At 36.0% G+C, this 12713-nt stretch overlaps 1 protein-coding gene across 1 annotated transcript; it reads left to right on the top strand.

Annotated features, from left to right (window-relative positions):
- The first annotated feature begins 3435 nt into the window (after positions 1–3435).
- LOC127216232 (olfactory receptor 4N4C) lies at positions 3436–4362 on the top strand. Its single transcript, XM_051176857.1, has one exon. It carries the CDS (start codon positions 3436–3438, stop codon positions 4360–4362), a length of 927 nt encoding a protein of 308 aa, XP_051032814.1.
- Positions 4363–12713: the final 8351 nt, after the last annotated feature.

The raw sequence follows: 12713 nt of genomic DNA, 5'->3' as shown, positions 1-12713 counted from the left end.
GAATATTTACTTCATTTTTTCTGTTTCTTAAATCCCTTTATAATTAAATTAAAAAATGTGTTCATGATATTTAATATTCTACTTTGTGTATTCCAAAGTAATAAAATAAAGCTAATAATTGTTTAATAAATTATAAATGAGTTTATTATTTTTGTTCATTAATCATGATTTATGTACCCTACCTTTCTTGAAAATAATTTTCATGTTTAAAAGATTCAATTGTTTTCAATACTTGTAATTTCTCTTTTTTTTTCAGTACAGTTTGAAAGTAATTAATTAATGTAGATTTTAGTTGATAAAATGTTTCAATATCCTGAAAATTCTTTTTGAACACATCTGTATTTTAAAAAAATATCATATTGAAGGCAAATTGATAATAGAAATAGAAATATTAAAATATAATAAATTAGGTGTTGTACAAAGTTATATATCAGATTCAAGTGTTTGTATAACCTTAGTGACCCTAATTCCATTAACTCTGGCTATAGATACTCAAGTATTTAGTTTAGTACTTTTTATCCAAACTGTACAAATGTTAAGTTCATTTAAAACAAATTCAGGACAGTGGCATTTTATTTGATCATATTTCTCTAGTCACCATAGCTTCTTACACATCTCAAATTTTTCAGCTTTACTATGCCTATTATGATATTGAGATATTATAGTATGGTATCCAAGTATTTTCTTAAAGATCATATGCAGAAAAATAGACTTTACATTGCATGTAATTAGTGTAAATTAACCTTGGGCTATTTCTAATTATTTAGAATATACCTTTGTAAGCACATATAAATCTTAGGATAAAAAGAGACTGAGCTTTAATAAAGATTTGAGGGAAAGGGGACATACACATTCTAACACAGGGTAATTTTTTAAATATAAAAATACATATTTTCTAATACATTAAAATTCATCATGTTTTATATCTTAGTTTTATTTTATACCTTGTTTGATTCTTTGTCCATATCTTGTTGGCATTTGACAATTCCCACTGGAACTCCCTGCAGCTTTGTTAGCCTTTAATCCCCAAGGCTCATTCTCTGTTGTACCACAAATTAGCAGTATATCTCAAACTTTAAAAGGGCCTCTGCAAGAAGAGAAATTTAAGAATAAATTAGAAACAATCAGGTATTGTTCTGTTTCATTTGAAGAAAGGGATGTTTTCTGCGTGAGAGTATTGGTGGACTGTTGTTAGGTAAATGTTCCTATTATTCTTCAAATAACAAAAAATAAAAAAGAAATCCAAACAGATATAGTGATATAACTCTTAGTTGTTAAATTTATTGTCTTGAATTCAAAGACACATAGCACAAATAAACTGGCAAGTGAATCCTTAATTAAAGTACATTTTAGATAACATAGTTCTTTCTTTTTCTGATATTTACAATTGTCATATTAGGAATGAATAGTGGTCAATGAAATATGAATCATTTTGATGTTTATCTTTAGCCATAAATTCATATATAGCAACTGAGACATTTGAGAGTACAGAACCAATAACTAATACAGAAGAGGTATGGTGAAATTAAAAATGAAATATTTCCTACGATCCTTGTTTTGCACCAGGCTAGCCCTCTTTTGACATTGTGCTCCTGAGTACTGGTCTGGGGCTTGGAGATCAAGTTCAAGATAAACCTATGCAACTGTTGATTCTGGAATTTTAGATTTACGTAGTTACCAACCCAAGAACTTCACTCTGAAAGTAGGGACTGACAATCTTTACCACATGTTACTTCTCAGAACTTAAAATGCATTGTGCATTTGTACATTTCTACAAAGTATATTGATAATATGCATCCACTACTATGTCTCTCTGGCTCCCTTCAGTGCCTCTTTCCTTCTCTTCCTCCAAAGTGTGTGGCAGCCAGTGTGCATATGGTTATATGCTCATCCATGTACACATTTTGAAGTTTGATTTTGCTTAGGATACAATGTGTATGTATCCATACATGTCACTTTTGAGTGAACATATATATGTGCAAATTTAAGTGTCTGAGTGTGTGAAGTAATGTGCTTTATTATTGTCTGTTTAACAGCGCATAGGAATCTCTATCATTATTAAATATATTAAGATGAGGTGAGGTGAGAGATAGATGATAAATGATAGAGATAGAGAAAAATCTCTTGATATTTAAAAATATTTGAACTGATTTTTCAAATTTGAGAGATTTATCCTTTACTTCTTTTCTCTTTCATTCCATCTCTCTTGTGAATGCTAAGTAATTAAGCCTTCTTTCCTCCAACTATGTACTTCAATATTAATAGTATTATTTTAAAAGCCAATATATTATGTAACTTTGTAAAACATTTTTCTTTCTTAGATTGAAGTATTCTTAAGTAACTTTTGCATCTCTGGTTATTTGCTATTCAAATTTCATGTCACTTACACCTACTTGTGGTACACAACAATGACATAATGCTTTTCTTTATATATAAAGAAATGCCATGGTGCTGTATAAACTACACAACTAAAGACAAGACTTCAAGAATCAGATAAAAATATATATGTAACGAATTTGCTGAAGTGTTTTTAAAATTTCATTTTACATTCCAACCACAGTTCTCCCTCCCTCACCTCCTCCTGCCCCCACAAAGTCTCCCCTCTAGCCTACCCCCCAGTCTACTCCTCCTCATGGGTAAGGACTCCCATGAAGAGTAAATGTAGTCTTTCACAGTAGTTTAAGGTAGAGCCAGACCTCTTTCACATGCATTAAGGCTGAGCATGGCATCCCACCACAAGCCGTGGACTCCAACAAGCTAGTTTTTATATCAATAATTTATCATGTGAATTCTGATTCAAAGCACAGGCTTTATAGTAAGATAATTAATTACACAGGAAATTATCAGGTTACCATTCAACTGAACAAAAGTTCTGTATTATACTTGGTTAATGACTACATCTTCAGTAAAGAAAAATAAGATGTTTTTAGGAAATGAGTGGTTTCTAGCACATTATATAAAACAAAACTCTGAAAAGCAAATATTAGCTGATATACAGTTTAGTAGTACTGATAAATATATACATACACATGAAACAGTTAAGATGTAATTAATATATGACTAAATCCTCTTTAATATCAATCTTCAGTCTTTTGTAAAATGTATTTATGAAAACTTCAATACTTTTATCAACTTGTTTTTATTCTCTTAGGGAAATAAATAATCTCTTTCATGGTGATGAGGAATAAACCCAAAGCAATATTTTTATTTCATGAGAGTCAAACTGAGACTGAAATATAGGTGGCATGGAGGTGTAGCTTCAAGAACAAGATGTTTTATGAGCTACAAAAGCTAAAGGACTGAGGAGATGGTCTAGGTATAGAATGAGATGAGATAATATACTTGTGTCTAACCATGCTTCTAGAAAGAGAATAACTATGATTTAGTCAGAAGAGAGAAAACTGCTTTATTTGTTACATTCTGTAGGGACTGATGATGGAGTCAGAAAACAGGACAGTTGTCACAGAATTCATCCTCATAGGATTGACCCATTCATATGACATTCAACTCTTGGTTTTTATTCTGAGCTTAATTTTCTACATCATCATCTTGCCTGGAAATGTCCTCATCATCTTCACCATCAGGTCAGACCCAGGACTCAGTGCTCCACTATATTTCTTCCTGGGAAATTTGGCTTTCCTGGATGCCTCCTATTCCTTCATTGTGACTCCCAGGATGTTGGTAGACATCTTCTCTGAGAAGAAGGTAATCTCCTACAGATCCTGCATCACTCAGCTATTTTTCTTGCATTTCCTTGGAGGAGGGGAAGGGTTACTTCTGGTTGTGATGGCCTTTGACCGCTACATTGCCATCTGCAAGCCTTTACACTATTCCACTGTCATGAGCCCTAGAGCCTGCTATGTGATGTTGCTGGGCCTGTGGTTTGGAGGCTTTATTCACTCCATTCTTCAGGTTGTCCTCATCCTCCGCTTGCCTTTCTGTGGTCCAAACCATGTAGATAACTTCTTCTGTGATGTCCCACAGATCATCAAGCTAGCCTGTACAGATACCTTTGCTGTTGAGCTCTTAATGGTCTTCAACAGTGGCCTGCTTACTCTCTTGTGCTTCCTTGGTCTTCTGACTTCCTATGCAGTTATTTTATGTCATGTTCACAGGTCGGCTTCTGAAGGAAAGAACAAAGCTATATCCACGTGTACCACTCATGTCATAATCATATTTCTTATGTTTGGACCTGCAATTTTCATCTATACCCGTCCATTCACAGCCTTGTCAGCTGACAAAGTCGTTTCTTTCTTTCACACAGTCATATTTCCCTTGATGAATCCTGTGATTTATACTCTTCGAAACCAGGAAGTAAAAACTTCCATGAAAAAGTTAATCATTCGGCATATAGTTTGTTAACTGGTTTTTAAATGAGCAATCAAGGTGATAATTTTGAATGGCATTTGTTGTTATAAAACAAATGCTGTTGTTTTGAATATATCTATTTTTAGGCATTCTATAAGTGATTTAGTAGAGTTACACATAGTGAGAGATTAAACTTTGTATGTTTTAAAGATTGCAAAAGGAATAACAGAGTTATTGAAGCACATTGGGTAAATGTAGTAAATGTAGAGACCATAGTTAATAAGATGCATGAGTAAACAGCAAAGGGCCTTGTGTTGACTTGTTTTAAGTCAACTTGACAAAGCTAGAATAATCTGAAAGGGAACTTCAATTGAGAAATGTCTTATGAAGTCTAGCTGTAGGGCATTTTCTTAATTAGAGATTGTTAGGGGAGGGCCCAGGACATTGTGAGTGGTACCACCCTTGAGCTGGTGGTCCTGCGTTCTGTAAGAAATCAAGCCAATGAAGCCATTAGGTAGCACTCTTAGATGGGTTCTGCATCAGCTCTTGCTTCCAGGTTCCTGCCCTGTTGAGTTCCTATCCTGACTTCATTGATTGATGGAAATGTAAGAAAAATAAATGCTTTCCTCCCTATTTTGGTTTCAGTCATGGCATTTTATCATAACAATAGTGATCCTAAGTAGGATAGGCTTTAGGCTGAAACAAAGAGTTTCAGTATCCATCCCTTAAATCTACTAATAACATCTTAGTATTTTAAGCAAAAGAGCAAGCAACTCACAGTTCTTTCAGTTGTGTAATGTATCATCACCATAAGATTTTAGGAATAGAGTAACCAATTTTGATTCATGGGATAATAGCTTATAAAATACCAAGAGCAAGTGGCAGAGGACATTCTGCTACCTTACTGAGCTCCTCACCTGTTAGTGTTCTCTAGATCACCTGGTATAAAACTCAAGCAAGTTTTGACATTTCTTATCTCTTCTGTCTTTTCCTGGAGTTGAGACACAACTATTTTTTTTTTTTTTTGATCCTTAGGAGTTTCATTCTCTATTTTACTGCTCACACTATAGTCTAATACCTTTCTCTTCATCTAGACCATTGGAGAAGGATATTATTTTCAGAATCTCATTGTATTACAAGATGGATCTTTCAGAGGTCATTTTAAAACATTCATCCCTTCACAGTCAAACTTACTGATACTCCTTGCTTACTTATAAAAGTGAGACTTGCTAATGCAGTACTTAAGTGACCTTATCCACATTATCCACTTTTCCTTTTTCTCATCATCTGTGCTCTCCAAGCAAAGGTAGTTTCCCTAGCTAACAGGCTACTGTTGCTCTCCAAAGAAGAAATGCACTTTCTCCCTGGCATTTTTTCTCTTGCTTCTGATTCAAGCATGTTGTCCACACCATCATCTTAGTTTTCCTTTCTCATTTTTTTTTTTTTTTTACTTTTTCAACCAAAGTATAATGGCAGTTGTACCAGACCTCCATTGTTCTCACTTAAAAAAACAAAACAAACAAAAAACACTTGCAAAAAGGGATATTGCTATTTCAACCTATTGTGAAAGATAGGCTGTAAAGGAAATTCTCATAACAGGGCAGTTATAATAATTACACAGTAATATGATGACCATAGTGAGAGCTAAAAGGAAGTTATTTGAGTTTATCTTTGTTTGATTTAAATATAGATCAAAATTGGACCATCTCTCCACATAGCCAGTTCTCCACAGGATATCTGATGGCCACTGATCAATGCTTCTTGTTGTCAGTACTATTTATTTAGACAATTTTAAATGTGTATTTCATATATTTGAATGTTTTGCCTTTGTACCCACAGAATTCAGAAGAGGGTGTTGGATCACATAACTGCAGTTATTTGTGGTTGTAATCCAACAACTGGGTTTTCAGAGTTGAACCCATGTCTTCTGCAAGAAGAATGCATTATCTTAACCTCTGAGACATCACTCTGGCTCCTAGTCAACATTTACAACCACACCAGTACCTGCCCTGCGTACTTAGACAGACACTCCTAAGTTCTTACTGGGCAGAGGAGAACAGATCTTATTTCAGTATTTGTGTGTTTTAGTCTCTGTTTTAACTTTCTTGTGAAAATATCCATCCATAAGGAAACTCAAGAAAGACACTGCCTGTTTCACTTCATGTGCCCTATATAGAAAACATTTATCATTTTCACAGTTTTCTTTCATGCAATTTTCTCACAAGAAATATCTCTTCACACTTTGATTAATTAAGTACATAAACAATTGTGGTGTTTTGTGATATTATTTATATTTCATCACTTTAAATGTTTGTTTCTGAAAAATTTGAGAAAAATGGAATGTGTAGACTAGCTAAATATTTTAGATTATATTTAAATTATAATTCTCCCTTTTCCTTCTTTCTACCAAACCCTCCTATATTGTCCACCCCATTCTATTTCAAATTCACATTCTTCTTTTTATTTATTAATATTGCATGCATACATGTATCTGTATATAAATATTCCCAAATATAACCTCTGGAGTCCATATAATGTTACTTGTATGTATGTTTCCAGGGCTGACCATTTGCCACTGGACAATCAATCAGTGTACTCTTTGCTAGGGAGGGCCACCTCTCCTGCTCACAGTGGCCTGTTGTTCTTATTGTAGGGCTGAAATCTTGGGCACTTTTCACCCTTCCATTTTGAATGTTTGTTGGTGTCATCCTTGTTCAGTTTACAACAGCAGTCATGTTGGTGACATATTCCCTGTATAGTTTCTGATGCTACTAAGGAGACACAATCTCACAGTAAACACCCAAATACTATGGCCCTTAAAATCTTTTTGCCTCCTCTTCCTCAATGTTTACTGAACCCTATCAATTGGAACAACATAATTCCTAACTATAATGTAAATCATTTGTCCTTATATTCACAGGTAAGTGAAGTCTTCACGGGTCATCAAGGTCACATTTGTCCAGCTAGGGTTCCTTTTGATTTTATTGTTTACTCTTTTAGTGATGACTGTCTCTGGACTAGATTTCTTGATCCACTGTATTCCTGTACATGTCTTTGACATCCTTATCAAACATCTTGTTCCGTTCCTGGAAAATATCTTCCTTGTTCTCTGGAAATTAATCATCATTTTTTTCTCCATAGTAGAATAGAACAAGTTTTTCCATGGTTATAAAATAATGATGAGAAGCAACACATACTCATTTGATATATATATATATATCAAATGTCAGAGTACAACTCTGAAAGATAATTGCTATAATAATCTTATAGAAAGAAATCTCAACATATGCATGTTAGTTCTTGAACCACTTTTATTTTTATTTATTTAATTTATTATTTTACATTCGATCCCAGTTCTCTCTCCTCCCTCACTCCCTCCTTTTACCCTCTCTGTCCCCTCACATGCACCCAGATCAACCTCCCATCCCCCCACCCCAATTACACATGTAGGGCAATGCCCTCCAGGTGGGGTCATGTAGATCTGTCAGGTCATTTGAAGTAGCGACTAGGTCTTCTCTCCTGTCTCTAGGTTAAGGCTGTATCCCTCCATGGGGGACGTGTTTGCTAGGTCATTTGTGCACCAGGGGTACATCCTGGTTCCACAGTCTGAGGTCCCTTAAACTGCTCAGTCCTTCTGGCTGAGACCCATATTCCGGGGAGGGGGTTTTAATCAGTCCCATGCTGGATTCCCAGCTATCAGTCTGGGGGCCTCTTAGCTCTTCCTTGTTCAGGTAAGCTGTCTCTATGTATCTCTGCAACCTTGTCTTGTCCTCTCCATCTGCATGTGGGTTCTAGTTCAACTCAGTGTTTATGTATGGGTGTTTGCTCCTGTTTCCAACAGGTGTTAGATGAGGGCTCCATGGATAAGTTAGTTGTTGATCTCACCATCTGGGAAGGGCATTTATGGTAGCCTTTCCACAGTTGCTCAATTTGTTAGTTGGCGGCAGTATTGTAGGTCTCTAAACCTTTCTTTAGGTTCAGTTTTCTCTTCCAACCAATATTATCTCCCTCTTTTATGCTCTCTCTTTCTCTCTCTCTTCTATCTTTTTTTCCAACCATTACTCAATCTTTCTAGTCACACCTGTTTTGCTCTCCTTCCCCTCTCTTTCTCCTACTTCTCTCTCCATTCACTGCCACCCCCCCACTTCCCCTGAGCTCTGGGGGACTTGTCCATTACCAGTTCTGTGAGGGACTTTATATGAATCTCTTAGAATACACCTTGTATCCCAGTTCCTCTGGAGGTGTGAATTATAGGCTGGTGATCCTTTGATCTAAGTCTAAAATCCATATACCAGTGAGTATATACCATGTTCCTCTTTTTGTGACTGGGTTACCTCATCCAGGATGGTTTCTTCAAGTGCCATTCACTTGCCTGCAAATTTCAAGGCACCATTATTTTTTCCTGCTGAGTAGTATTCCATTGTGTAGATGTGCCAGATCTTCTTTATCCATTCCTCAATTGAGGGGCATCTAGGGTGCTTCCAGGTTGTTGCTATTACAAATAATGCAGTTTTGAACACAGTTGAGTCTTTGTTGCATGGATGTGGATCATTGGGGTATATGCCTAAGAGGGGGATTGCCGGGTCCTGTGGTAAACTAATTCCCATTTTCCTGAGGAATTGCTATACTGATCTCCAAAATGGCTGTACGAGTTTGCACTCCCACCAGCAGTGGAAGAGTGTTCCCCTTTCTCCACATCCTCTCCAGCATAAGTTGTCATTGGTGTTTCTAATTTTAGCCATTCTGGCAGGAGTAAGATGGTATTTTGATTTGCATTTCCCTGATAGCTAAGGATGTGGAGCACTTTCTTAAGTGTCTTTCAGCCTTTTTGATTTCTTCTATTAAGATTTCTTTCTTCAGTTCTGTGCTCTATTTTTTAATAGGGTTATTTGGTGTTTTGTTGACTAGTTTCTTGAGTTCATTGTATATTTTGGAGATCAGCCCTTTGTCGGATGTAGGATTGGTGAAAATCTTTTCCCAGTCTGTGGGCTGCCGTTTGGTCTTGTCCACTGTGTCCTTTGCCTTACAGAAGCTTCTAAGTTTGAAGAGGTCCCATTTATTAATTGTAGCTCTCAGTGTCTGTGCCCCTGGAGTTATGTTCAAGAAGCGGTCTCCTATACCAATTTGTTCAAGGGTACCTCCAATTTTCTCTTCTAAGAGGTTCAATGTGGCTGGATTGATGTTGAGGTCTTTGATCCATTTGGACTTGAGTTTTGTGCATGGCGACAGACATGGGTCTATCTACAGTCTTCTACACATCATCATTCAGTTGTGCCAGCACCATTTGTTGAAGATGCTGTCCTTGCCCCATTGTATTCTTTTAACTGTTTTGTCGAAAATCAGGTGTTCCTAGGTGTATGGGTTAATATCAGGATTTTCAATTCGATTCCATTGGTCAACCTGTATATTTTTTGTGCCAATACCAAGCTCTTCTCAGAACTGTAGGTCTGTAGTAGAGCATAAAGTCAGGAATTGTGATGCCTCCTGAAGTTGTTTGATTGTACAGGGTTGTTTTTACTATCCTGGGTCTTTTGCTTTTCCATATATAGTTGATTATCATCCTTTCAAGGTCATTGAAGAATTGTACTGGGATTTTAACGGGGATTGTATTGAATCTGTAGATTGCTTTTGGTAAGATTGAAATTTTTACTATGTGTATCCTACCTATCCAAGAGCATGGGAGATCTTTCCATTTTCTGGTATCTTTTTTAATTTCTTACTTTAGAGCCACAAAGTTCTTATTATATAGGTCTTTCACTTGCATGTTAAGCATTACTCCAAGATAGTTTATGTTGCTTGTGGCTATTGTAAAGGGTGATGTTTCTCTGATTTCTTTCTCCGCATTTTTGTCATCTGACTAAAACAGGGCTACTGATTTTTTTTTTTTTGAGTTTATCTTGTATCCTGCTAGTTTCCTGTTGGTGTTTATCAGCTGTAGGAGTTCCCTGGTAGAGTTTATTGTGTCGCTTATGTAAACTATCATATCACCTGCAAATAGAGACAGTTTGACTTCTTCCTTTCCAATTTGGATCCCCTTGATCTCCTTTTGTTGTCATATATCTTTAGCTAGAATTTCAAGGATGATATTGAAGAGATATGAGACAGAGGGCAGCCTTGTCTTGTTCATGATATTAGAAAGTCCTTAATTTCTTTCTTCATTTCTTCTTTGAGCCAGGTGTGGTGCAATTGCACGTTGTTCAGTTTTCATGAGTTTGCAGGTTTTCTGTGATTTTTTTTTGTTATTGAATTCCAATTTTAAAGCATGGTGGTCTGATAAGATACAGGGGACTATTCCTATTCTCTTGTATCTGTTGAGGTTTGTTATGTCACCTAGTATCTGGTCAATTTTAGAGAAGGTTCCATGTGGAGCAGAGAAGAAGGTATATTATTTTGTCTTTGGATGGAATGTTCTATAGATGTCTGTTAACCCCAGTTGAGACATAACTTCTGTTAGTTATTTTGTTTCTTTGTTGAGTTTCTGATTGGTGGTCTTGTCTAGTGGTGAGAGTGGTGTGTTGAAGTCTCCCACTATAAGTGTGTGAGGTTTTATGTGAGCTTTGAGTTGTAGTAGCATTTATTTTACGAATGTGGGTGCCATTGTATTTGGGGCATAGATGTTTCGAACTGAGACTTTTTGTTGATGGATTTCTCCTGTGATGAATATGAAATGACCATCTTCACCTCTTTTAATTAATTTTGGTTTGAAGTCTAACTTGTTAGATATTAAGATAGCCACGCCTGTTTGCTTCTTGGGTCCATTTGATTGGAAGATCTTTTCCCAGTCCTTTATCCAGAGATAGTGTCTCTCTTTGAAGCTTAGATGTGTTTCTTGTATGCAGCAGAATGATGGATTCTGTCTTTGTATCCATTCTGTTAGCCTGTGTCTTTTTATAGGTGAGTTAAGACCATTAATGTTGAATGTATAAGGACCATTGATTGTTGATGCTTGTTTGATTTAGGTTTGTTGTTGGCAGTTGTATTGTGAATATATTTGTCCTGCTTTACCCTTGGTTTCTGGTGTAGTTATATTATCTGTTGCCTATGTCTTTTGGGCGTAGTTAACTTCCTTGGGTTGGAATTTTCTTTCCAATACTTTTTGTAGGGTTGGATTTTTAGATATGTATTGGGAAAATCTGGTTTTGTCATTAAATATCTTGTTTTCTCCATCTATGGTGATTGATAGTTTTGCTGGGTATAGTAACCTGGGCTGGCATCTGTGGTCTCTTAGTACTTGGAGAATACCTATCCAGGACCTACTGGCCTTGAGTGTTTCCATGGAGAAGTCAGGTGTAATTTTAATAGGTCTGCCTTTATATGTTACCTGTCCTTTTCCTTCTCTTAATATTCTTTCTTTATTCTGTATGCTAGGTGCTTTGATTATTATATGTTGAGTGGTCTTTTTTCTTTGGTTCAGTCTACTTGGTGTTCGGTATGCTTCTTGTACTTTCATGGGCATGTCCTTCTTCAGATTGGGAAAGTTTTCCTCGATGATTTTGTTGAATATGTTTTCAGCACCTTTGAGTTGGGCTTCCTCACCTTCCTCTATGCCTATTATTCTTATTTTTGGCCTTTTCACGGTGTCCCACATTTCCTAGATGTTTTGTGTTTAGGATTTGTTCGATTTATGATTTCCTTTGGTTGATGAATCTATTTCTTCTAGTTCATCTTATGCACCTGAGATTCTCTCTTCCATCTCTTGAATTCTGTTGGTTATGCTTGCATTTGTAGTTCCCGATCTTTTGCCCAGTTTTTCTATTTCCAGCATTCCTTCAGTTTCTGTTGCCTTTATTTTCTCTATTTCAGTTTTCAAGTCTTGAATCATTTCCTTCACCTGCTTAATTGTTTTTTTCTCATCTTTCTGTATCTGGCGGTACACTTCTAGGCAGAACCAGGATCAGACGGGCCTCGGCGGCTAGGCGCTATTTGGTGGCACACCTCCAGGTGTAACTACCACAGGCTAAGATCTACAAGTAAAAGCATCAAAGTTCCAGGACAACAGAATTACCCCTAAGGTAATTGTAACATCCTTTGCAATTTAAGCTGTTATAAAATCTGAGATCAATTGTTCCATAACTATGGCAGATAATTTTACAATACAGAAATTTAGGAATTATTTTACTTCATATGTAGAAGGGATTTTAGCAGAAGAAACTTATGACTGAACCAATATGTACTATTATTTTGTAATAGCAATGGGTTTCATCATTAACATGATATTCTTAAAGAAATGGTTTGAGATTACAACAAACAATAAGGAACTTGTACAAACCATAGGAGACTTAGTAACAAGGATTTGAAACATTAAAAATGATAGAATTCAAAGCGTAGAGACAAGGATTCAAAACATTAAAAATGATAAAATTCAAAACATAGAGACAAGGATTCGAAACATTAAAAATGATAGA

Source organism: Phodopus roborovskii, unplaced genomic scaffold (assembly GCF_943737965.1).
Source record: "Phodopus roborovskii unplaced genomic scaffold, PHOROB, whole genome shotgun sequence".
NCBI lineage: Eukaryota > Metazoa > Chordata > Mammalia > Rodentia > Cricetidae > Phodopus > Phodopus roborovskii.
This window is presented reverse-complemented; position numbering and strand designations above follow the sequence as displayed.